The sequence below is a fragment of the Chlamydotis macqueenii genome, chromosome 2 (assembly GCF_036417535.1).
Source record: "Chlamydotis macqueenii isolate bChlMac1 chromosome 2, bChlMac1.mat, whole genome shotgun sequence".
NCBI lineage: Eukaryota > Metazoa > Chordata > Aves > Otidiformes > Otididae > Chlamydotis > Chlamydotis macqueenii.
Genome location: NC_141557.1, coordinates 69926925 through 69953913, shown reverse-complemented (window position 1 = coordinate 69953913; position 26989 = coordinate 69926925). Strand labels below are relative to the sequence as shown.

Sequence of the window (26989 nt, the reverse complement as noted above, 5' to 3'; positions counted from 1 at the left end):
CACAGGGCCAGGAAGGTGCTAAAATCTTGACGCTCACCATTTCCTATAACTGGAGTATGACAGCGTGTGTCCTTGTCCTCCGTGTTGATAAATCCATTAATGGTGGAGCCTGACTGGCACAAATCCCACTTGAAAAGAAACTAACCTGGAGCCACTGTTTAGTCTAGACTAGTACCTGCTGTCTTCACTGTGTAGCACCTGGGACTTTCCAACTGCGTGTGCTGGTACTCATGCACACCTCACAGCCATGAAGCTAGGAGTTGCACACTGCTAAGGGAAGGGCCCCTCCTGCTTTATTTTACCAGTACTCCTTACGTGCAAGGAACACTGCATTTCAATGTGATTATCACACCTAAGCAAACATACCTGATGGTGCTCTAGCTCCATTTTGTTCTGCTTGATGATATTTTCTTTTTCCAACAGCTCCTTCTGTTGCCTTTCAAATTCTTCTTTCCCCTGTTTTGTATAACATAAGACACTGTGTCAAATCAAAACTGCTCCTGAGCTAAATGACAACTCCTAGGTCAAATAACAGGCTTCTTTGTATTGCCTTTTTCACTTGGTAGCACACCACTAAGAGTAGGAGAAGAAAAAGACAGTGTGGTGGAGTAAAAGGCTAATAGCTATTATGTATACAACAGTCCTATTTGAGAGGAAGTAATCACCCTGGTGAAATTACTCTTGAATATGTATTAATGTGACAATCTGATTGCTACTTTTCTGCAAACAGCTTCTGCAAAAACCACAGACAACTTTTACTTGGCCTTATGCGGAACGAGGTGTTGGGTTTACCTACCTGCAGGTGAACATAATCGTAGTCATCCATCCAGCTCTTTTCCGAGCTCTCACTGGTGGTATTGTGAGGGTGCTGACATTTATTCAGGAGCGGAGGAAGGGAACCACAGTGGTTCTGTGCTTTTTCTCCATGACGCTGCATTTGAGGATTGTCATATGCATAGTCAGGAGTGTTCATTATACTCTCCGGTATGCTTTTGAAACGTGAGCTGTTCAATGCCTGTTTGAAGAGCACCTCTGCGTTGACGCTGATGGTAGTGGTCAGTTGCTTGGCATCGTCCGGGACTGTCCTTACCACCATAACAAACCGATCCAGGTCATCGCACTTGTTCTGCAGTCTGTTGACAGCTAGAACATTCAAAGACCAGTTGTAGCTGTTCAAGTCGTGACTGGTTTGGGTAAGGATCTGGTGAGAGTCCTCCAGCCTTTGCACCTCCCTCTTCATTTTGTTAAGGAGGCTGAACTCGGATAGGCAGGAAGCATTGGCTGCTGATCCTTTCGCAAACTGGAGGTACTCCAACAGTGACTGCTCTACCTTATCCACAGCAGTGTGAATTTCATTGATGTGTTTCTCCATGTATCCATAGGACCGCCAGTCTGCTGTAACAAAGGCCATGAGGTTATTGACAGCTGTCTCAACCATCTGCTGGAGGCAATAAAGCCTCTCTATAGCAGTGTCTGGATCAAGGATTAGTCTTTTGTCCTGTGCAGTTGATGATGAGACAGAGGAGTCTTTTGATGCTGTTGAAGATGTGGACATGTTACTCCTTGTGCTTCCTGTGCTGGAGAAAGACAACCTATTTATCCCATCAGTCACATCATGCAAGCCTTTAGTGTCTTGGAGGACTGGTGGTGGCACATCATATACACCTTCTCCTCCTTCTCGGATGAGATTTTCACTGAGTCCTGTCTGTTGTCCTGGGAATGCAGCTCCCCTTGGGGTATCATAAACATCTTTTTGAGGTGCAATTTGCTGTCCAAGAAAATAGTTCTGATGGTTCACAGGAATGTCATAAACATTATGTTTCTGTGGCACTCCATCTGGTAACAGAAGGCTCTCAGGAGAGAATTTATTAAGTTCTTTCCCAGTTGCTTTGGTGATGGGAGGAGGAATATCATATACTCCTTCTGCTCTTACACTGTGACCCACTGGAGATGAAAAATCCTGCAAATTTTCCCTCAGGCCTGTATCATCTCGGCATGCAGATGGAGGTGTAGTATAGACCTGAATCACAGAAAGCAAACCATGAAACCTTTGGCTAGAGTAGCAAGATATTTTACATCTTCCATATGGCGTAAAAAATGCTGGGCTGGAAGATACACCATTGACCTTCATGGAGTCAGCTACTTACCGTGAGTTTGACTGAGTGTCAGTTTTAATATCTCACTTTCTAACATTCATCTTGACGCAAATTCTCCTAAGCAGCAAAATCCAAAAAGGCAGCATGCTGCCACAAAGATAATGTAGGTCTAATTATCAAGTCACACTCCATAATGTTAATAATTTTGATTCAGTGCTTCACTTTTTTAAGTAAAACTTCACAGTTTTAACAGTTTAAAAACCTAAGAAAATCTTTAAAGTACTGAATCTCCTTCTCCTTCAGGATCATCCATGAACTCTTATTTAACCATGTCTTTGGCCAGACATGAAAAACAGCATAATACTTACGCCTTTGGCAGGTGGTATGTCATAGACTCCTAAAGCTTTTGCTTCTCCCATGGGAACTGGAAGTGCAGACCCCTTAACCGATGTGGGGGGAATGTCGTATACCTAGAGAAAGAATAAACTGGTTAGAGAAACAAGTCACCTCAAGAAAGCTCTGATCTCAGATAAGTTTTCTCGGTTTCCCTGTTTCCTCTCAAACAGCCTGAAGATGTTCAGAGCTCTGTAACTTTGTTTTATACAGGACAGCTGCTTGGATTTACCTGGTATTTTTGACAGTTAGGAAGAAATGCACTTTGCTAGGTCCCCTCTGGGCAATTGTGTGGATGGCAGTCTGGAGAGATGAAGTCACAACTGACTTCCATCCCAAGAGTTAAATCAAGGCCAGTCTACTAGATATCTGTTGGGTTGAACAGAGGAGCAGTATATTCATGTGACCAGAACGGATCACACGCTTACTGATGGAGATTGGAGGGATAAGCTTGTACTAGTACAAACTAAACTCTCTGAAACTAAGGCTGCCCCTGTCAGCATCGCCTGTCTGCTTTATTGGGTGCAGTGTGAGCTGTTTTACTAGCAGAGAGTACAGCTGACAGGTGTTCCAAGTGTCCCACTTGGTGGCATGTCCTGCATTACAGTGGATTCTGTGTATGGTCTAAGGCCATTGTATGAATGTCTCTTAACCCACACCTCCCAACAGTTCCAGCCATTTGTTGTCAGTCTGTGTTATGTCCGACTGGGTTTCAGTGTTTTTCTCTAAAGGAGCTGCTTTGTCAAAGAGCCGTGAAGAGATGCAGGGTTGATGAGTGAGTTACAGGTCCTGCAAGCATCCACTCTAGATATCTGTGGTCTTGGGGATTAAATACTAAGGGTGTTCCCCCAAACAAAGATGTATTTCAAGTTCAGTGACATGGTGCAGTAGATATGTGGTGAAAACAATTCCCTGCATAGTAGCTGTTCATCTAGGCAATAATTTTACCCTTACTGAGTGAATTACTGTCAAGTATACAACAACAAAGGGAAAAAAAAATGTTCCCAGGCAGCAAGTTTATTCTGGTTAGATATACTCTTTGATCAAAACACAGAAAACAAATGGGACTTTTGCGTTTGGTGTGCTGCCAAATTTTAGTCAACATCAAATACAACTTTGAAATACTTCTGTGAATAAGCCACTGCATCTAATTAAAACATATTTTCTCTCTCAAATGAGAGAACTTGCTTTGTTCATAAACTTCTGGTAGAAATTCATCACCTTTTGTGAACTGTCAGTGCTCTTGGCAGTTTTATTGGTACCTACCCCTTGGAGAGGGCGAATGGGGGGGATATCGTAGGTATCCTTCTGGTATTTGGAAGGGAATTCATAAACATAACCTTGTCCTGACCTGACTGGAGTTATTACCTGTGGGATAAAAGAGACAGAGGAAATGTAAGTCTTTGAGGATCTTGGCATGTTCTCTCTGTAACTGCACAGGGTATAAACAATCCAGTACTATTCATATTTACGTTTTATGTGGCAATGTTAGTAACGCAAGACTACATATATTTCTGACAGTTGAACATTGCAAAATGACTATAGCTACAAATGCACCATCTTTCCCTTCCAGACCAGTTCTGACAAGGCTGCTTGCTAGTCCTACAGTATCTTCTATTTGTCAACCCCAGATTCACCAGCAGGTCTAAGAGAGCTTGGTCCCTTCTTCCCATTGACTGCCCATTAGCACAGACCACACGATGTGATGGTTACACCACCCACTCACTGAGATCAGGGCTATGTACATCCTGTTCTTCCCACTGAGGTGTTGAGTGTCCTTACTTACTGACAGAGACTTAAAATACTACGTTGAGGCTCTGGGAGTCTTCCCCCTTTGCTTGTGCAGGTATTTCCCACCTACTCTGGCAGGATATCTTGTGTTACAGTGCTCCACAGCACAACATCCTGGATGACTGAGTGTGAGCTGTGGCTTTGGAAATTCTTTACATAGAAAGGCTATGCTTAAACCTTCCAAAGCAGGACATTCAATTATTCTGCCTCCATTTGGTTTGTCTATATTAGTGGCTAAGAGATAGGCAATGTTAAGCCATTCTTGAAGTAGATAATGCAAGAATAGCCTCTGGGGGGGAAAAAAAAGCAGCTTAGAATTTACTTTTTTTTTTACATTTTCTAAACCATTAACTACCACAATGACTTAAAATAAAAACTGGTGGAAAATAAATGCCTTACTTCTTGGACACCATCTACGTGGCAGAATTTCAATACAGTGTGGTATAAAAAAAAAGTTACCTAACCCTCAGAAAGAGCTGGGTTTATAGTGGAAATGCTGACATCTTAACCTCTGCTGGTGCTATTTAGCTCTAACAAAAAAAATATAAATACTGTAACCCAAAGGCATAAAATGACAAATTACATAGGCCCATACAAGATGTGGCTTTCTGCTCAGCTGCGGAGAATTCTAAACCAGAGATACTAAATGGTCTTTAGAAATGTATGCAAGATGTACAACAGAGTTTCTGTCCAAATGCTCAGTAAGGAATCCTAGCATCCTGGCCAGATTTCACAGTGAATTTTGCTTGACTGAGGTCTGCAGGGAAAGTCCCTGATGCTAACCTGCTACCTCCTCTCTATGTTAACAACACAGGCTTTTCTTCTTTTTACTTGCTGCCCAGATATTGCTGTGTAATCTCTGGCCCTGTACCATGAAACAACCACTGGATTTTCCCCCTGCGGTGACAGCCATACCAGTACAGAGTGCAGGTCTGATTCAGTGTGAGTAGCCCAAGGCAGTGTGCCTGGTAGTGCCAGCCGCTGCGCTGGCTGTATGGGCCTTAGCTGAGGAAGGAACATCCACGCCTGGCAGGTGGAAAAGACAGCGGCTTTTGCAGCTGTTTTTGCTTGAATTAGCATCGGAGGACAGGAACTGGAAGGAATATGGTCTCCAGAGCACTGGGTCAGTTTGCCGTCCATGATAGAACTCCTGCTGAATTGGGTGTGGGGTTAATAGGGCTTACATACGTAAGAGTTTTTTAAAAATAATCTAAAAATCGATTGAATTTATGACAAACCGTTCCTCTCCCACAGAGTCACCATTTACGCATTGTAAAAGGTATCTACAGACTTCAGAAAGTTCTCCCTTAAGTTACTGGAAGCTTCCCACGACGGAACACTGCCAATATTATCCCTCCTAGGCCACTCTCATGTAATAGGGGGATTATTTTGTTTGCCTGAGAAACTTTTAACTTGTATCAACATCACTACCTCATGCTTTTTCTGACAGTGAGGGCTAGTATGGTTTGCATAGATTAGCATGGTTTGCCGTATATTTTTTGCATCCTTTTTTTTTCTTCCCCCTAACTGGGTGCTGCCAGTCAAACGCTTTCTACTCAAGTCAGGAACAGAAGGACTTGGTTTTAAGCAATGTTTATTCAGAGATTCCTTCCATCCAGGGGCTCCAAAACTACAACCACGGTGTTGCTTCACTAATGAGTCACTCCATGTTTAAAGACGATCCTCCAGGAGAACAGACAATGCACAGTAATAACAAAAGGCTGTTTCCTGGGTAGCCCATCTCCACAAACCCTTCTGTTACTGTGAACGCTCTGGCATTAGGCTGCTTGTTGATATGCTGGGAAACTGCTTGACCATCCCAGAGAAGAAAAAACAGACTATTCGCAGCGGGCAGCCAGAGGCCCCACACCAGCCCTGGAAAGCGGGAGGACTGGTGCGCCACCACAGTTGGGCTCTTCTTTACCTGCTGACTGTTGCGCAGCCAGACAAGACAGGAGTCAGGCTGCATCGGGCTTCAAAAAGACAGGTATTGGTCCCTCAGTACGAAATTTTTACAAGCCCTTGATCAGTTGTGGTCTACTCCAGAAGCTGAACAGTAAAATTTGACCAGGCCTGGTGTGACGCTTCTTACAGTCCTGCCCATGGAGGCCATGTATGGCACCTCTACAGAAGCTTTATGGTACCTCAGTTCTCCAAGGTTTGCACAGCACTTTAGAGAAGTGCCTTTACACAGAGTCAGCAATAACTGTCCTACCCATTTCATGCCTGAAGTAATTCAAGACAGAAGACACCACCACTCTCTCTTTGCTCAGAGAACTAATTTCCATGAGCAAACTCAAAGAAAAGTCACAGGCCTCTAATATAAAAAAGGGAGTTGATCTGAGCAGCACAAGTAATAAGGTACAGAATCACAGAAGGGTGGAAAGGACCTTTAAGATCAAGTCCAATCATAAACCTAACACTGCCAAGTCCACCACTAAACCATGTCCCTAAGAATGCACAACTACTTGCTCTTATTGTTATAGGTAAACATGATATTTCGCTCTTGTAAGAAGAAGCCCTGGTGGCAAAGCAGATGATATCCTTACACCATGAAGGCTGGAAGATATGTGGAAGAGAAGTTGTGCTCATGCCCGGTATTGACAGAGAGATCCTCCCTCACTCTGCATACAGGAGTAGCATGCAACTATGGTTATTCTTCTAGCTCATCCTTAGAGACCTTTCCCATTTCTCAAAAAAGGCTGACATACCAGATGCTGTATGAAAGGTTTACAGTACTACAAGGCTGCTGTTTTTATTTACTGTGCTGTGACACAATCCTAAATAACTACACTAAAGTTCGACTGGCCAGATGAAGGAAGCCAGTTTCACTCAGCGCCGCAGGACTTATTTAATCATGTACCTTGACACTTTCACTCTTTCCCATACTTGACTGACCCGAAGTATTAGTCAAGCAGAGTCACTCCTTTATTTGAGTGAAACAAACCCCTGCTCTGGGTGCTTCCGGGTGTTGTCAAAGGAAGTGAGAGGTTAAAACACCGAGTTCCCGATTCTGAGTATTCGTGCCTATGTGGGTGACTGCGGACAGAAGCCTGAGCTGTCTGCAGGGCTGTGCTTAGCAGCACACTCTACTCAAGGTGGCATTTACTTGCCAAATAAAAATGCATCAGGGGCTTTTATGTCTGCTCCTTTTCAGGCTTCTGAAAAGCTCTATGAAAGACAGAAAATACAGCTTTAAGAAACCCAGCAACACCCAGCAATAAGCAAGGTTTGTTGATAACATGAAAGACAACTTTTTTTCTCCCGGTGACTCAGGTATATTTTCTTGTGTGGAGAATTATTATCCAGTAACAACATGTTCTGAGTGATTTCATCAGAAAATCCTCTACAAATGCTGATCCAGTCTGCAATGTTTCCTGTTACACCTCCACTCCCCTTTCCTTCCAACACTTTTCATTAAGTTAAACATGCCTCTGACTGCTTGTTCCTAGTCAACGCAGAACAGTAGCAGCTCATCACCAAAACATATCCTGAGTGAACTTTTTGTAACATTAATTAAAAGAAGACCCACTGTCACGTGTCGCGACTTGACAAAGTGAAAATGTGGAGCATTTGTTCTCACTCACATGTCCCCAGCACATGACCTCACATGGGAAGCCAGGATATGTGGTCACACTGCTTCTTCTGTATAAGGAAAGATGAAGTACGAAAGATACCAAACCTCGTATTTTCAGAAGTTACTTTTGATTTTGGTTATTCACCCATAAATATATTCAATGAACTTGCTGCTTCTGAATGGGATGCTCAGCCCTTTCAATGCATTATTGAATCATTTTTTTGTTCGTTTTGAATGTTTGGTGGCATTTTAGTTTTGAAGACGGACTTCAGAAGGAAGGCGGTGGCTGCAAAAAAAAAGTTCCCCTTCTCCCACTTCTGGAACAAGGATGGCAGCCCTGTCTGGTACTTAGGAATTTACTTCCTAACAAATGTCACTGAACTTCAGACCTCATAAGGACTCTTTTCCCTTTTACCTCTTCTGTTTTAAGAATGCCTGTGGTCATCTGAGTTCAAATAATCTTGCATTTCAAACCAGCAATTGTCCTTGTTTACGCGTTAAAGGAAACAGATGGCGTTCCCACAAACTATCTAGCCCAACATTCTCAAAACATTGTTAACCACTTAATCCATGCAGAGCAACTAACAGGGACCAGGTTTGGCTTTGGTGAAATATGTAATGAGCCTACTTCAAACTTTTAGAACTGCAAAACAAAGATAATTGAGCAGAAAGTTTGTTCCGTTCTTGCGGAAGACCATGATCTTCCAAAAGAAATTACTTGGGTCTTTTCCATGCCAATGGCATGTTCCTAACAAAAAAAAAAGAGCTGAACGTGCATTTATTTTGCAAAATATCCAGACCTGTGGCTCATTAAATCCCTCTTCCTTAAATACAAGGAAAAAACTCTCATTCTACTTCTTCTAGGCTGCAACAGAGAACATTTCTAACTAAGGCAGCAACAAGACAGTTCTTGTGCTCATGGCAGATGCACAACACTGTAGTTTACACTGTTTAACAAGGACAAAGAGCAAATAAATCAACTGAAGCCAACAGAATTACTCCGAAATTACAGCAGCACTGTGTAGGGCAGAATTTGGGCTGTTTCCATGAACAGCAATGCCTGATATGCAGAATAATGGGAAATAGGCTTTGCTGAGTTTTACAGGTGAGAGAACTGAAGCAGAGGTATGTTGCATCTCTGCAACGCCCTGCCCCAAACCACAGCCAGACAGGGGAGCTGAAGAGGGCAACCTGCTATTTCCCAGTATGGCTTCTTAACCCCAAGAACGTACTGATGCCTGCTGACTGCTTTTAAAATAAATCAGTGCTTTCTGGAGGTGGAAAAGAAGAGCCATGTGAGGTAAAATTATATATTTATTTTAAACATGGATGAAGAATTGTATTAAAATGTTTCCTCCCATGATGCTCTCCTCTTCACTCCATGGGTAACTCTCAGCACTTGATGAGCTACTGCCATTAACTGCTGCCAATCTCAGCTGTCAGTCCTGTATCTATTGAAATTAGCTGGAGCTTACCCTAGGAAGAGTTCTGCCCTGGAGGAGGCTAAGTGGTGGTACACAAAATGGGGCTGTTATAAAGCTTGGACATAGGAAAAATGAATCAAAATGTAAGTAAAGGAAAAAAAGGAGCATGTTTGTTTTCTGTTGTAAAGTATTTCTGTAAATTTAACACAAAACCCTAGTTTTTGAAATTCGGTTCCTAAGCCTCTTAGCTTAGGCTTGTAAGGAGAATGAAATAGCCAAAGAGAATATGGGGAAATTACAAGAGAGAGAGAATTTGGGGAAAAAGCCTAATCCCTACTTTCTTTGCTGCATCTACTTAGAAAGCCATGCGTGTCTCCTTAAATGTTTTTTCTTGCAGAAAGGTTCTGTGGCTAAGTTGAACAGCAAGAAGGTTTTGTTAAAGAAAAAAGTCTCTAAGGTAATCTGGGTATTTGAAAGAACCTGGCTAGCTGGCTAAAACTCTGTCCTTTTTACAGAAAGCACGTAGTGTTTCCTCTCTTGTCTTCTGCAAGCTGCATTAAGATTTCCAGTGACTGATAATGAATTTCCTGACAGCAGTATTATTGTATCACTCAGTATTGTCTGCTGTAAAAAAAAGAGAAAAAAAAACATTTTTATGAAGCAGTAGCCTTGACTTACTTGCTATATATGATGACATACAATGTGTTTCCCAGCTGTCAGTGAGTAAAGGTTTCATTTTCACATGTGCTAAGTACTCACTCTTGCAGATGTTTGCTTTTGTAAATTGCTATAGGTCTTAGGATTATCAAATTATATTTTAACCTAAATAATGTATAAACATCGAGCCACTATAAAATGCTTTAGTAGAGTATTTACTGCCAAGACTGAACAATTGGAGAGCTTTTGATCCGGGCTCACAAGCTGAAAGGGAGCAGAGAAAGCCTATAGAGGTATTTCTTCTAATGCAACAGGCTTGTAATTGCAACTATGAGTTGTTTCTAGTGCTATGAGCCCAAACATTTCTGTAAGGCAAGAGGAAATCAACAGAAACTGCTGTATTTTCTGTCCTGGGCTGAGTGAGTTATCAGCTCTACTGCGTTGCAGAAAGAAATGCGGTATCAACACACATAGTGACACTCGCACTTGTCTTTGATCGAATGTTCCCCAGTGGATTTTCTGAGAAGTAAGATTCAAGACGTGTGAAGATAAGGATACATGATATATACTACCCTATACAGAACTGATTTAGTTTTTGATGTTGCTTCTATCTTCAAAATATCCCCTTATTTTCTCCTACGCTTTACATCCATTTGTTGTCCAAGACCTATACCTATGAAGATCTGCTGTTCTGCTGCAACTGTACATGCTCTGAGGGCTCAAGCACGTCCAGATGTCACTGACTGATCGTGTGTGACATTAAAAACACTTAACTTCGCAGGCTCAGGGATTTGAACAGAAACTTTTAAATGTGGCTATGAAGTGCCTCACCAGTAGATACCCAGTCTTAAAAAATGCCCCCATGGTATTGTAATGCAAATAACAATAAGTAGTGAAAGTGAGTGTTAACACTTTTTTTTCCTTTTGAAGTCATATTATTTCAACCAGATTTATGCAAGTTTTGGGTTGTGACTCTTGAAGATGTAGAGCACAAGTTGTGAAACTAATTTAAAATAAAAAATCTGAAATCATGAGCTGGCTTTGATTAAAACCCTCAACTGTTGGTGATACAGGTATAGCCAACTGCTTTGCAACCTAAAAAGTCAGCCTAATCCTGACTTGTCAACATCTGGTGTGACCATTTTCATTAACCAGCACACAAAAGCAGGTTCATTACACTATTTTTCAGTTTTGTATTTTTCCTAAATGTAAAGTCCAGGTTTATTGTCTTTCCAAACAACTTTAAAAAAAAAAATTAGAACATAGAATCATAGAATGGTTAGGCTTGGAAGGGACCTTCAAAGGCCATCTAGTCCAACCCCCTTGCAAGAAGCAGGGACACCTTCAACCAGATCAGGTTGCTCAGAGCCCCATCCAACCTGGCCTTGAATGTTTCCAGGGATGGGGTATCCACCACCTCTCTGGGCAACCTGCGCCAGTGTTTCACCATGTAGAGAATCTATGGAGTTACTTAAGCTGCAATTAGCATAAAATGATATATTAAGTGTAGTGGAATGATGCTGACTTGCATCAGCTGTAGCTTTGGGTTACAGCCTTGAACTTTTGCTTGCTACTGGTGTTGATTACAAACTTAACGCAGACCACAAAGGGCTATCTCCCTACAGACCTTACCAAATGAGCAGTTCAAGGCATAAAGAAAAGCTCAACAATTTTGTTACTGACAAGATTTTCTTGCTTTTTTTCTTCATTTTAATGATGCTTTCATGACTTGATACTGCTCTCTCTCACATCACTCTATGGCTTTCTGCCAGTTGTGTTATAAGCAACATTTCTGCTTGCTTCAGTGGAACAGGCTTGGTGCTGGCTGGCCTTCAACTGCAAGTCTGACTGGGAAGGGGTATTTCCTAGCTTCTGGTGGAGTCATTCTTGCTTACAAAATGTCATTAAAAAGAGTCAAACCACACTTCTCAGGATGTCCCATTTTTTGAGAGGAGGAGAACAAGAGATGAACAAAACATACTCATTATTATTAAATTATCAGCATTTTTAAGAGAAATGTGAAAGAAGATACTTGTCCACTATTTACGCTAAGAGTTTTACCATCGTCGTCTCCATGACAATTACTCATTTTTAGACAGACAGTGACATCACCATTTCTGCATGTGTTGGCCAACAGGGCTAAAGCGCTGACACATTACAGTACTGGTGACAGAACAGGCATGCACTCTGAAATAAATGTATGTGGATGGATCTTAGAGAGAAATAAAATCCCCAGATTGCCATGTGATACGTCCTAGTGGAGAAACACATTTATCTGATAAAGCATTCTCTGGAAACCTGTGATTAAATTTGAGCTGCAGCTCTGATTAATGAGGAATGCGTGACTAAGTTCAGCATCTCGGCATTTTGGTATCTCGCCTACGATAAACACTAAAAGCAGCGTCTTGCTTTGGCATCTCAGTGTCTAGTCTTCCCATTGTGAAAAGGTTGTCACGTGAAGAACCATTTGGCAAATATACACTTGTTTTCTATGCTGGTAATACTATGTCTTGTGGCAAAACCAGAAGCCTAAATTTAGGGCAGGTTCGGAGGAGGAGAGGAAATGAAGAAAAAGGATGAGAAGATGAGGTGCTGGGACAGGTAGGGCAGACAGTGGTCTTACTGTTGTACTGTTGTGAATGACATGAAATCCTAAAGGTTCACAAACAAGAAATCAGTTTGGTTCAGTCCAAACAACTAGTTTTAATTCTTTTGAGGAGCCTCATCTTATTTCTGTTCTTTCTCCTGTCCTATATTGAATTTCTAGATGGAAAGTTGGAGGGGGGAAAAAAAAAAAATTCATTCAGGAATTGCTGAAGTAGGGTATTTCCATGACTTCTTGTTTCCCTTCAAATATTTTCTTTCTTCCTCTAAGACATTTCTCAGAACAGATCCTTCCCTGTCACCAGTTTCAGTTTTGGTGAATTGGCATTTCCCAGTGGGTGAAAAAATGGGTGGAGATGAGGCATTGCCCAAGAGTTTAAATTCTACAAGAGTGCTCTTGAAGGTACACTTGGGCAGAAGCAATGCAAGTGTCCTGCAATAATTTAAGCTGGGAACCATGTTGCTCTTAGAGAAGCAGACAAAGAAAATATTTCATGAGGAAGAACCTCAATTTAATCTAATTTGTAGAGGTTCTCTGGCTCACAAGCGATATTCTGGCTCCATTTTTGTATTGGTTTCTCAAGGCAGCTGTACAGACAAGTGCTCCTATTAACTGCTGTTTAGGTTAACATAGTTTGTTTTGGCAAGTTTATGGAAGGTATAGACACCTTTTAAACAGATATAAACTCCATCCTTAATCATCTGTTGCATCTATATAATAATGATACCAGACCTCAGTCAGGGCTGATTGTGCACATAAAAAGGTTGCTATGATAAGACGCAATGGGAATATGTTTGTGTTTTTAAAGATTAGCAATGGACTGTCTTACAGAAGGTTTATGTCTCCTAAGAACTTAACTACATTAATTTCACTTTGATTCCGTTTTAACAATCTGTTTTGGGAGAAAGCTTAATTAGATTATTAAAAAAAACCCCCCAAACTGATGCAATATTAACACTGCTATTTAAAAAAGAAAAATGGAAACCTTTCATGCCAGACATGTGGAATGATGATATTCTGATGCTAATCAGTCTTCCTCCAAAATAAAACATCTACAAAATCACTGAACCCCTGTAAAGCCTCTAGATTTCAACAGAACTATGTTTTCTGACTATCAGAGACCAGTCTTCATATATCCATTTCCTATCTCCAGAAATCACACTTCTTCTTTATGATGAGAATAATTTTTTAAATAATTAGTTTTCCACTTGTATTTTTTTTTTGCAAAAGGCTCCACTGCTGTGCTTAGGTGTTAGTGACTGACAGGGAAATTTAGATTACCCAAATTTAGTATTTGGTTAGTGTGTTTTCAGATGTAACCAAAGGCTTCTAACCACCAAGAAAGAGCCAATAAGCTTGCATTTATTTATTTATTTATTTATTTATTTATTTATTTTCAGCTAAAGTTTGATCCTGCACTTGTGCCAATACAGGCAGATTTGCATCCCTAGGGACCTCAGCTGCTGGATGAGATCGCAGAACTGGCCTTTTTTCTGATACTACAGGGAAAAAATGCAAGCCTCTGGTCTACAAATAGAACTGATTAAAAAGAGCCTGGCACTTGGGGAGAAACAGGGAGTAATGTTGAGCTCATATGTTTGTTCAGCCTAATAAAATGCAGTCTTTTTCTTAAAATACTTCTCTACAAATCACACCAGTGACTAACTACTGCTTACTTTGACTTGCAGATGAAGGTTTCTTCACTCAGTGGTTTTCATGGAGACTACTGAGGATAGATTAACTGCACAGGCTTTTTATCAGTAAAATGGCTTTTCTCCTATTAATGTCACTGGGAAAGTCACAAGTGAAACTCTCAAGTCTAAGGAAAAGGCTGTGTGCTGTTTTTACCATTGAGTTTGTATTTAATTTGAGAGAATTTCATCCTTTAGAGCGCACTTTGTGAAAGGGAGCACTGAGTGTTGAGGTATGTGTTACCATTTCTGCTGCACTCAGCAAATTTGCTGTGTGTTCAGCACTTTTAACCCTGAAGCAATGTTTTGTTACGAGGGATACAAATCCCCAAAGTAGAACTTGTAATGTGAAAGCAGATGAAAACAGGGACTTTAAGATTACTGGGTCATTTAAGTAAACCATATCACAGGAAGCTGTGGTATTTCAGACTTGAGGGTAAACGGGGACGTTATTCTATCTTGGAATGTAAATACATTTTTCCAACAAACTATAAAATACTATGCTCCCATTCTTTTTGATGACAAAATATATCTGCCACACAACTCTTTACTATGCTTAATGTATGTCTCTTCTTACTTCATAAATGTGAAAACAGGCAAGAAGAAAGATAATGTAAAGGTAGGCTTTTTTTTCCTGGAACAAACGTTATATGCAGCTGCTTGCTTCCTCCCTGCTAAGACAGTACTTGCTTAATTGGAAGGAAAAACGTCATAATGTAGCTAACTGGCTTCTGCTACTGAAGTCTGTGCCAGAACTGTCAGGGTGGTGCTGCTTGCGGGGTGATGTTTCCACTTTCTCATAGATTGAACCAATATGACTCTAACAGAAATAAAGACCAAGGACTCCTTTAGCTGTGGTTTACTCAAACCTCCCGCTGAAGGCAGTAAACTCTTGAAGAAGGTGGAGATCACAGGATGGCAGGGTGTGAAACCCTTGATCTGTCAAGAGCATGTTTATACTGGGAAATAGGCCAGGGATGTTGACGTGTGAATACGAGTTCCTTCCCTATTCGGCTTTATCCACTTTTAAAAGGTGGATAAATATCAGTGTTTCCGGAACTGTAAAGTTCTAGTTCAAACAGACCAACAAACAAAAAAGCTGATGTGTTCCAAGTTAGCATTAATCTCTATTGGCCTGAGTTTGTCCATGACTTGTGGGAGCTGTAGTTCAGGGCCGGTAACCCCTGCAGTGCAGCTTCATCCCTGTTCGAACAGCTGCGGTGCATCTGCCTCACATTCTGTTTTGTGCTGACTTCTCTTGATCAAAAGTTCTCCTGAAAGCTACTGGTTCCTACAGAAAGCTTTCAGAATTTGTCAACACTGTGTTCCAACATGATATGTTTCCCTTAATTTTTTTTGCCAATGCTATTTTCAGGATGGCAGGGACAGCATAACAGATCAGTTAGGGGAAACACTGAACAGCAGAAGTGTTTAAATTACAGTGGTGGTCTTTTTTTAAGTGTAGCTTTCCCTAGTTTAAAGCTCATGTGTGAACGAATGATTAATCACAGATGCAAAAGAGACTGTGCTTTGACAGCACCTTTCCCAAAGGATCTTCTCAAAGCAGCCTGTACAGAATGAGTTCCCTCATAATTACCCCACATATTTTGCAGATGAGATTGCTGAGGTGCAAAAACACTACTCAAGACTATGCAGAAGTCTGTGGCAAGGATAAAACCCAGGTTTACTGAACATCAGATTTGTCTGAAGGCTCCTTCTCTTTGCTGGTTGCAGCAAAAGAGAATAAGTTTGAAGGCAAAGGACAGAAAGAAGGAATTTTGTATCTTTATGGTCCTCAGACACTCTTCACACTTAGGGGTGTAACTGTTTTGTGACTGAACTTGCAGCACAGCTCTAAAAGCTTGGGGCTGACCAAGGCTAATTTTAAACCATCCCTCATTATCTGTCATTTGTAGGGTGCACTTTAGAAGGTGGTATTTTTATTTGATAGAAGGAGCTGATACAGCTCAGTTGTCAACAACCAGCTCGGCCAGAATCAATTAATCACTATAATTACCTGCCTCAGGACTCCTTTTTGACTTGCTTTGCCTTTCTGGCTAACGAGATGCGTTACCTCAGCATAGCTTTATAACATGCCTGCTGTTGATTTACTGTTGCTTGAGGCTAGACAATTTCTGCCTGACAGCAGTTCCTAAGCCTTGGCTGTAAAACTTGTATGGCAGCCAAACCACACATTTGCACGGAGAAAACAGGCAAACGTGTATAGAAATGGATAGGATAGAAATTGCTGCTGGTCCTGCTTAGAATAGTGTCTAGAGGACATGGTCTTCTCTAGCTACTACTATGAAAACGGAGAAGGCTTACATACAGCACGATCGCATAGCAAAACCCTTTAATATCCTTAAACTGCCAAAATGCACAGCTTCCTAACCAGCTGTTTCTGCTGATGGAACAAAGCAGAGTGGCTCGCTTAATCCATTAGGGCAGGTGTTGCAAGTCTGAGAAAAGAGATTCATCATTCTGGAAGTCAAAGTAAAGACTGTCAAAATCAAATCTTCAAGACTTCCAGCTTTCCTTAATACTAAGGATTGGTTTTACTGATCCCTAGAGGAGGAGGATTTGGAGGACAGCCTGTTTCCTCAGACAAAGGAGACAAGTGCTAAAGTGCTTCCCCTTAATTAGGCTTTTCTTTCACAAAGGCATTAGCAGATAGTTGCAGTTGTAGCAGTAAAAAATCAGTTTTTGCAAGGTTAGGGGGAGCACGTTTTACCTCAGACTCTTCCATTACTAATGACCCCGCAGCTCTCTCCTGTCTGTCATGGTTCAATCCCAATGGGCTCTTTTCAGTGTAGAACTGAGCAATTCCAAGGGATCAGAGACATGTCTGCCTCCGATCAAAGCAGGACAGTGCCATGAGGCTTGCCATCCAGCAACCTTCCCGCTACTACACAGTGAATACCGAGTCTCAGGGCTCTTGGGTTAAATAAATTTAAAATCAGGATTAAAGCAATCCTATCCTAAGTAACAAGAATTGGTTAGTGCTAAGCAGGTCAGTAGCTACTTTGCTGAAGGTAAAATGCCTTATAAATGTGCGTCTTCAGTTTATTCTACAGTTGGCAGCATAGCCATTTGTTTTTCTGCAGCATAGTTGACCTTTCATAGGTTGCAAGGAATTAAATTAAACAAGTTATAAGTCAGCCAAATAAATGGTCTTAATTTTCTAAACAAGATGACTTGAATTCAGAAAAATGCATATTTAAACTTGCTGAAAAATTTCTGGGCAGAAACTTAGAGAAAGCAGGTGCTTTAGTGCCTCTGATTTTTGCATCTCATAGAGAAGTCTACACGTAACTGAAATCTTTGTTTTAATTTTCTCAGTGTATCTAGGGTTTTATCACAGTCCCTGTAGCAACCAGCTTTATGCAGAAAGTCCTATTGGTTCCAGTGGAGCTGGAGATGGTGGAGGGAGGGAGAAGAGACTTTGCGTCCAGTTGGAGAATTTATTCCTTTCAGGCTTACAGTGTGTAGAGTACACACACCCCTGTATTATGCTAATTAACTGTGCTAATGGTCATTTTGGCAGGTCAGGTCCTAAGGGTAAAGTACATAGCGCTTATTCCAAGCTAATATCCTGGGTTTCCCAATAGGCTTCAGTGCAGCTCTGCAGCATGGTGCATCGTCTGTGGCCCAAGCTGGGTAGCTGAGGCATCTCTGCATAGCGCTGTAATGTGTCATGCAGACATACACTAAAATATGATCTCTTCTGTGGTGTCACGTCAATAGGCTATTTACCAGGTGTTCACCAACTCGCTTGGAGGGTATCTAAATGCTACAGCGGACAGGTAAACTGTACTGTCCCTGAAAAAATTTCACTCTATCTAGTCTATAGGGAAAGGAGAAAAGGAGATAAAAGATGTGAGATTTCTCAAGAAAACCCACACAATTCCTCCAACAAAGATTCTATCTTTACCTGTGCAGCAAGTGCAATTTTCTCATTTCATCTTCCTGCACACCCTACAAAGCATAATTGTGGAAAAGCTGAACAAACCTCTTTATGACTTGACTTGGAATGATTTCACAGATCTTTTTCTCTTGCTCAGATGGAAAAAAATCCATTTATTCTTATCAAAGAAAATGAAACTATAACAAGGAAATAAAAGGGTTAGAAGACTTCTTCCAAAGGCTGAGCTGGGGGTGAGGTGGGGGAAAAACCCAAAACAGACTGCCTTGCCAATTTAAATTAGGAGATGAAAGTTTAAACCAGTCGGGAACTTCCTGACAGAGAAATCATCTGCTCACGTAACTTCAATACAAATACCGTGCTTTAAGCTCTGAAGGGGAGGAGGATGCTAATAGCTGGAGCTGTTGAGCTGGGAATGAGGGGACTGTAGTAACTTCTTTTTGGCTTGGAAATAAAGGGTCTGGAAGACCAGGAGAATCTCCTTCCTCCCTTGGGTACCTTCTCTAACCCTTTTCAGCCACCAGGTTACCCGGCACTGTGTGCCACCAAGGTACCTGGCAAGTGCCCTGTGAAGGTAAAAAGAGGGAGCGACAGAAGATGGGGAGAGCCTGAGAGAGGGACAGTAGGAATAAGGGGAGACCCACATAATGCAATGCCTCTCACTGAAGCTGCTACAACAATGGCTGCACTATGGAGCTGTTGCAGCTCCCACTTTCAATCAAGAAATTTAGCTGTAGATAAACATCAAGTGCACTCGTATAAGCTTTAGGTTCAGTATTAAAACATCCCTCACTATCGTTGTCCTCTTGCTCCCTCACTTATCCAAGTATGGCCTTGTCTCATCAATCATTGCTTTCTCTTTGTAGTTTAGACCCATTGGGACTTCTGCAGCAAGACAGTATATCATTTTTAATTAAGCAAAAGTTACTTGGGCAGATGATGTAACTGTTCATTAATTTGTGGGAGAGTTAATCTTACCGCAGCAGCTCTTATTTGAGCATATAACATGAGAGTGCCATAGGCCAGATGTGCTTCAGGCTCCCTGGGGAGCCTGTGCAGACACAAGATCACATACTTTCCCCTCATCTTTTGCAGCTGCAGTAGCACAGCTCTAAAATGCTCTACTGTGTATCTCAGTTGCAAATTAAGCAAGCTGTTAAGAACTGGGCCTTTCTTTTCCTCCCACAGCAGTGAAGTTACTGCTGTAACTTTACATAGTTAAGATATAGGATGGACAAATATATATATGAATTCCACAGGCTATTACTAGGCATTAACCACTTCACTGGTGGTCAGCAGAAGTGACCTGCTTTGGAGCTACAACATGAAAGCAAATGCACTCACCTTGTTAGTCAAAGCTGGACCATCAATACATCTCTGCATGGAGGGTGGCACTTGGTAAATATCTTGTCCTACTAGACCATGACCAGTGGGTATTTGGTAAATACCCTGATTCAGATGAGAAGGTGGCACTTGGTAGACAGGGTCCCGTGCTGAGGCATGTGAGCTTGGCACTTGGTAGATTTTTTGCTGGTTGAAGGATTGATGCATAAGTCCTGAACTGGACATATCCTGGCCAGAAGGACTGTCCTGTACCACTGGACCTATCAGGAGTTTCACACGGTTGCCTGGAACGATGCCTTGCCGACCGTGTAAGGAGCAGAGCCACCATCCTTCAAGACCTTCAGTGTTCTGTTCTATGACTGTCAAAATGTCTCCTTTGCGGAAGGCCAACTCTTCAGCACATTCGGGGACATTGTCATACAGGGCTCTTGCCATAAGATTCTGCGGACAAAGAAGGGCAAGAAAAACAAATGAACAAACAAGCTAACATTTTTCTTAAAACTTCAAGCACGTTCTACATGGAGAGAAAACAAAAATGAATTTGAAAAATAAGTGTGCAGGAAATCAAAATAACACATAAAACAATGCAGCACGGGATTCCTTTGTCCCAGTTTGGAGAAATGAGACGCTTATGCATTAGCAACACTGCTAGTGAGAGCTTTTCCAGTAACACTAGGTCAGATGGAAGCTCTTTGTATGGTCTATTCACCTGGACAGAAGTTAGGAGAGTTCTGCTACTGGCATTGAGATGCTCTTCCTGTGACTGGGGGCTTGTACCTTCATCTCTTGACATTGATTTCCCTGCTAATGTGCTCAGTGTACTGCTACAGCTATCTGTCTGATATTTAAAATAAAACTTGAACAAGACTCTTAGGGACATAATCCAGAACAGTTGTTTCCAAACATTTTTAGATTTGCAGGATCCAAAACCACTTTCCAGTAGAGATGCAGATCCTATTAGTGCAAAGACAGTGGGCTGGCTTTTCTTAGCTGTCACCTGCAGGCTCCTTGAAGTCAGGGATCTGTAGACCACCTGATGAGAAAAACCAGCCTAAAATACAAATTGACAAAATGTCACAGTTTCTGAACTATGATGCTTACTTCGGTAGGTCTGTGCCTTCTTAGTCTTTCTATGGCACAGTGCAGCATAACACTAGCTTAATAGGCAACATGCTTCCTCCCCTCGCTGCCTCAAAACCACCACCACCAAAAAAACGAACCTCAAAGGACATGGTTCCTTTGGGGAACCATGAGTCCCACTCTCTGCAGAAAGAGCGTGAAGAGAACGTTATTTAAAAAATAATGTGCCCACTGGCTCCAGCTGGAGTCGTGCCTTTGCAATTGGGAAAGCTGTACTAATCTATGTGGGCCCATCCTTATGTCCGAGTGTAAGAATTTAGGTAACAAGTATTACAATAGAGTGCATCCTCTTTTAAGAGGAGTCTAAGGGCAACCAAGGAGTGTCTTTGACTTATGTCAACATAGTTTAAGCATTCTTATATGCATTTTGCTTGATGACATCAAGCGGAGCAGTAACGTTAATATAGAGAACTTCACACAGGTTGACTCCCGAGCACTCGCCTAGTGCTTCAGGCAGGCTTTGCAGCTTGCCCTGACCTCTGCTTTGTTGTAGCTATGCTACCAGCAGTACCTCTGCTAAGAAGTTTTAAGGCAATTCTGAGTCAATATAAGACTGTGGTCTGCGAGGTACAGATGTGTTACTAACAAGTACCATCTCCTCTCACGAGTTGAACCCGTTCCCCTTCCTCTTTCTTTGCAGGCCTGTATGGCACATCCAGTTCTGAATAATCAGCCAAGCTTAGGTATTCAATGGAAAGTGGGCAGGCTGACTGTACTGACATTCTTGGACTCCTCACAAAGGCCGTGAACATTTAATTTTTTGGCTCTGGTGATGTTTCCAAATGTGCTGGCAACAACTACTCCATGCCTGCCTGCTTTTCAGTGAAGGTAGTCAGGAGAGTCTGTTATAAAGTAATTTATAATTGTAAGTCTGTTATAAAGTGCTTTATAATAAAGCATTTAAAAAAAATATAAGGAGCCCTGGATCTGAAGTGTTCTAGCTGAAGTATTTTGATGTAGTACACAAACTGAAATGGTGCTAATCTGCTGTAAGATAGGATGTGTAGCTGCCTTGAAGATTTATCTTCCCTCTGTTAAAGGGACCGTGTCAAGCACAGTTCAGGGGGTTTATCTGTCATATCTATCCTCCTTCTTGGACATATCAAAACTTATTTTTTGTAATCCTCTACTTATTATCTTTTCTCATGGGCACACATGGATGTTTTCCCATCATCTTTGTGCTTCATCAAGACAGCAGACTTCTATTTGACCTTGGTCAGTTCAACTCTTCTTAAGTGTAGCATACAGCCAGGAGGTTGTATGAAGAGCTGACTGGTGGATGGAGAAAGGAGAAGCTCAGATGTCACATAAAAGGTAGATGAATATGCTTTTCCCAAGACATGGTGTTGAAAAAGGGTGCAAGAGATCAGTTTTCTCTTCTCTGAATGGGGGATCAGCTTTCAAACATATGAGAAACACTGGCTTTGCCTTTCATCAGCATCATTAGTGAGGTCAGTATAAATTAAGCTTTGGCTTGGAAAAGCTGGACTGCCATTTTGAACTCCCATGTAAACAGCAGCACTGCAGCCCACCATTCTCTCTGAAGTATGTCTACTCAGCTCATCAGTCAACAACACTAAGAAATGCAAATAGAGATAAAGCAGGGAGCAATTTTGTCTGTGCCTTGGCAGAACTGTAAAACTATTCTTTAGCATGGTCAAATCCAGTGGTCTGTTCTTGAACACTACATCTATGCTCTTGCTTGCATTGATCTGGCTGCTCAGCTGAGCCCAGGGAGCTCGGGAAAGAAAAGCTCCTGTCTAGTCTGAATATTCAAGTTAATTTCTTATCTTTCTACATTTCTTTCTAATGCATCTTCACAGGCAAAATCTACTGACACGACTAGCTCAGGCTGTGTAACTGACTATTTAAAGGAGACTTTTGCAGAGGATGTTGTTTAAAGAAGGAGGACAATTACAGGGAGGGCACAAAACAAGCAGGCTAAATCAATGAAAAATGCTTATTCTTCTATCCTTTGGTGATTAAAGGTATTTGAAAAGCCTGATTAGCTTCTACAGCAAAGCAATTCTCAGAAAAAAAGCTGGAATGGTGGTAGAATTAGAGCAGATAAAAGTTCCCATGTGAATTTTGTTCTTCCAGTTGCTTATTATCTCTGTCCCAGTGACCTTCTCACCACCTGGCATGCCTCATGTTAATACTTTCTGGATGTGCTTCAAGAACTTCTTTGCTGCAAACAGCATGTGAATTATACTAATTGGTTGCCACTTGCTTCACAGCAATTTCCCTAAGGCTTTTTAAATAGCCAAGAGCCATGCTACCGGCATCAGTCACTGATAGAACAGCAAAGCAGGCAAAATATTCCTCCAAAATAAAAGAAGAGGGCAACAGATTCAGAACTAAAAATGCAAGGTCTGTAAGAGTAGAGGAGAAATGATCATAGAATCATAGAATGGTTAGGGTTGGAAGGGACTTTCAAAGGTCATCTAGTCCAACCCTTCTGCAAGGAGCAGGGACATCCCTGACTAGATCAGGTTGCTCAGAGCCTCATCCAGCCTGGCCTTGAACGTTTCCACGGATGGGGCCTCCACCACCTTTCTGGGCAACCTGTTCAGTGTTCTATAACTCGCATCGTAAAAAATTATAGAACATTGGAACAAATCTGACCCTAGAGAGGGAAAAAATCTTGGTTTGCCATGGAAACCATCTGCGCTTCATAAAATGAACATACGGGCAGCTACTACCTTCTTTTAATAAGATTTAAGGTTGGAAGTCTCTGTTGCTATCCTTTGGTCCAATTAAATTAGCCACAAAAAGTGCAGTGGTGCTCTCCTCAAAATCTGAAAGTACCTGAAGTCCATATACAGCTCTGTTCTGCTGAACCCTCTGTATTACCACAGCCATACTTCAATGAATGAGTTCTCCTCTACGACTAACTGTTGACTGGAAGGACTCAGTTCAGCTTTTGTATCCTCAAGCCTTGCTAGTAATACGGGGATGTCCGGAAGTTGACGCCAGGGCCAGGCCCCCACTGTGTTAATACTCTGTACAAGCAAAATAAAAAAAAACCCCATTTGTTCTCAAAAAGCTTAAATTCCTCTTAACCTTGGACTCTTGAGTACAGTAGAAAGCATCTTCTGTAAAATCACTGAGAAAAAGGAAGTTTTTCAGTCTGCTGTTCAATAAAGTGCTACCCTAGTCATCAGCAGGTCAAAGCAAAAGGGAGCCCGACCCTAATGACTGCTGCCTGGGGATTTCAGCTGGAACGTGCTGCAGGAAAAGGCTTGGCAGACTTAGTTGACGCCTTCTGTCAGAAACTCTGTCTAAAAGAACTAAAACTGAAATGGATATTCTTTAGATTAAACACAGGTTACAGTGCCCATGGTCCCAACTTTCTACATTGGTTGAGACAAAAGCAAAGCTTTCAAGCTTTCTCTAGGCAAAGTGAACCTAGGATTTGAAGCTTCTATCTGAATTTTCATTTAATGCCAGTTGCAAGTCCATTGGATAAACCCCAGAAAGGCGTAATTCATGTTCTCTGCACACCTTAGATTTTTCTTTCTTTTGTGTCCACGATGCCTGTCCTAGTAAAACCTGACGAAGACCAAAAGATGCTGCCCTGAAAGCTGCCTAGCTGTTCTACTTGGAGAACCTGAAGCAAAACAACAAAAAAATAAGACTCTGTAAACTACTTTTCTAGATTCAGATCCATAATTGAGGTGTATTACAGAACAGTCAAAGGTGTCTCCTCTCTCCTTTACCAGCTGCAATTGATGGTTAACACGCCTGCAGCTGAATAAAGATGCATGAAAATACTTTGAAAAGTATGATCTGTTTTGGTTGGCCTTCCCTGCAGTGAAGGGAACTGATAGAATTCTGTAATTTGTGGCTTGGAGGATGAAAAGGCTGTTTGTCGATGAGGCTGAGTGTTAGAAAAGCAAAGAGGCAAGAGTTAAAGAGAGTGGTAGAAACATCTACTTTTTCTGTTAGAGTAAACACACCCAGTGACATGGGTAACAAGAGTGTGTGAGGTGCCCACAGCCATGGAAGCAAACACAGGAATAATAAATAACAAGCTATAAGATTAAAGACAATGGACTCTTTAAGGGCTGAGTGTCACAGTGCCAAGCTCCTAGTGCAGGGCTGCTGAATTGACTCCTCTGGCAGCTCTGTAATGAATGAACGCTCAAGGAAAAGGTTCAACCAGCCATGAGCTCCAAAAAGCTCAGTTGCTTCCCCCAGAGGTGCAATATGAAGATGTTCCAGAGCATGCAGGCTTGTGGATACTGATCCCTGCTCTGTGCTTGGCTGGTGGGGCGTATTGTTTTGTTCTGCTTTGTGTTGTTTTTAAATATTGCTTCCTATGTGTAGAGCTTATGTGAAAATAGAACCAGGGAAATCACCTCTGCTCTTAACTGAAAAGGGGTGGGACTTCTGTTTTTCTATTATTGGCCAAACTGTTTCTTAAAATGCGAAACAGCTTCTCTTCTATGTTTAGCTAGCTCAGGAGAAGGAAGGAAGAGAGGAACAAAGGAAGGAAAGTTTGGGGGGAGACACCCCAAAGGAGTGCCTACGCACAAACCAAGAGCCTCATTTTGGTTGAATCACTTTTAATTATCCATCACATCATATTCTTATACAGATTCCCCTGCCTCCTTTTGGTTTTCATTACCCCTTTTTTTCACTTTAGATTTCTTTAAAGTGAATCATTGCTGTTCCAAACTAAGCTTAAGGATTTATTTACCCTTGCGGTTATAATAGGCCTAATAGTGATGATTTGCCTGTGAGGCTTAAGAACTGATCGGAAGATCCAGTAAAGAGCTGAGTTTTATTCTGAGAGAAATAGTTTGAGTATAAGCAGTACTGGTAGAAGAGAGGGAAGTTCAGGCTCTGTTTGCCTTCTGACAAAAGGGCTTCCATGCAAGAGCGTTTGGGTGGTTTAATATCAGTGCTTTTTAGCTCACATCTCCTTTTCTATTTCTCACTATCACTGCCCCTGAAATAAAGAATGTATTGTGCTGTGTTTGCAAGGAAAGAAACTATTGAAGCACAGTAGCTAACAGTTCTGTCTACAATAAGCAACTTTTCATGAAGGCTAGTTAATACAAGTTGACAGTGGTCACAGAATAAGACATTCAGCCTTGGAAAATGTCTCTTGCTGGTCTCCTCAAACCTGGAAGAAGGCAGTGTGAACAGCAAAGGCGGTATCTGGTACACACAAAGCTGCACTGGCATGTTCTTAGACATATTCCTGTGGGCGCCGACATGGGGAATGAGCTGCGAAATGGCACCTTTCTGCTTGGCTGTCACAGCCCTCAGACATATGCAGACCTGTAACGGCTAATTGCCAGCAAGGAGCTGTGTGTGGGTACTTACTTTTTATCTTAAGTCGACAGCTATGTAGAGGAGGCAGGAAGTGCTACTATAGGACGTATGAAAGAGCTCGCTGCGCTACTGGGGTGCTGCAGTCACCACAGCTTCAGCAAGAGGACTCTGAAAGGTCCTCAGCATCCAGGTCAGACTGTGGGTCTGCCCGCTGGCTCTGGGAACAGTGAGCTTCCTTGGCTCACAGCTCACAACAAAAGGGGGAGCCTGGTTGCAAATGCTCAGCATAGTAATGTTTCAGTTGATTCTTACAGGCAAAGCCCACAGTTCCACTTTTTAGGCATTCTCTTGCTTTCTTCTTCCAAAAAATAAGTGTGATTTTTTTTTTTTTTTTTTTTTTTTTTTTTACTTTTCTGGTCAAGTGTTGCTAGCCCAAATAATTGCAAGTCCTGCTAGATGGAAATTAAGGCAGTTTTCCACACACAGATTTGGAAGGCTGATTTTGCAGATAATTAGAGAGTGAGCTACAAGGTTAACAGCCTGAGCAGAGCCTTAAGGAGGACATCTCTTCACCCACCCTAAGTAACCGTGCAGTTGAGTCGCATGCTTCTCTGGAACAGAGGCTGTCAGTCACATGCAAGTACTTCAACCTGCCTGGAGGCTGTGATGTGGAAAACCTTGGGTCTGCAGGGGAGAAAATGTCTTATTTCAGTGTTCTACCAAGCTGTCCCAGCTTCTCTGTCTGGCCTAAGAGGCCTGGATTTCAGGGTTTGCTCTGGCTGTGGGTTTTTTGTAGCACGACTGGTTATGCAGAAAGTTAAGGGTGAAAAATGGGAATACTCTCTCCTTATTGGCGCATACTTGGGTAAACCAAAGCAGGCATTATGGCTGTCCTGCTCTGGATATATTCACTGTCAGTTTTTGCAGGCACGGTGCTCCCCCCAGCACGGGTGGCAGGCAGGCAGTGAGCAGACCCACTAGGGACCAGGCACTTCACGCTCCTGCTGAAGATCCTGACATGGTCCATCAGTTCACCCAAGACTGGGATTCATAAGTAATGTAAAGA

At 41.9% G+C, this 26989-nt stretch overlaps 1 protein-coding gene across 2 annotated transcripts in view; it reads right to left on the bottom strand.

Moving 5' to 3' along the window:
* NEDD9 (neural precursor cell expressed, developmentally down-regulated 9) overlaps positions 1 to 26989 on the bottom strand; it is a 74354-nt gene that overhangs the window by 3641 nt on the left and 43724 nt on the right. For both annotated transcript variants that reach the window (XM_086740222.1, XM_086740221.1), the window contains exons 2-6: positions 19501 to 19941; positions 3756 to 3857; positions 2465 to 2566; positions 797 to 2020; positions 367 to 456 (exon numbers count right to left, since the gene is read on the bottom strand). In XM_086740222.1, the coding sequence (XP_086596348.1) occupies positions 367 to 456; positions 797 to 2020; positions 2465 to 2566; positions 3756 to 3857; positions 19501 to 19941 (1959 nt within the window). The remainder of the gene's footprint in view (positions 1 to 366; positions 457 to 796; positions 2021 to 2464; positions 2567 to 3755; positions 3858 to 19500; positions 19942 to 26989) is intronic.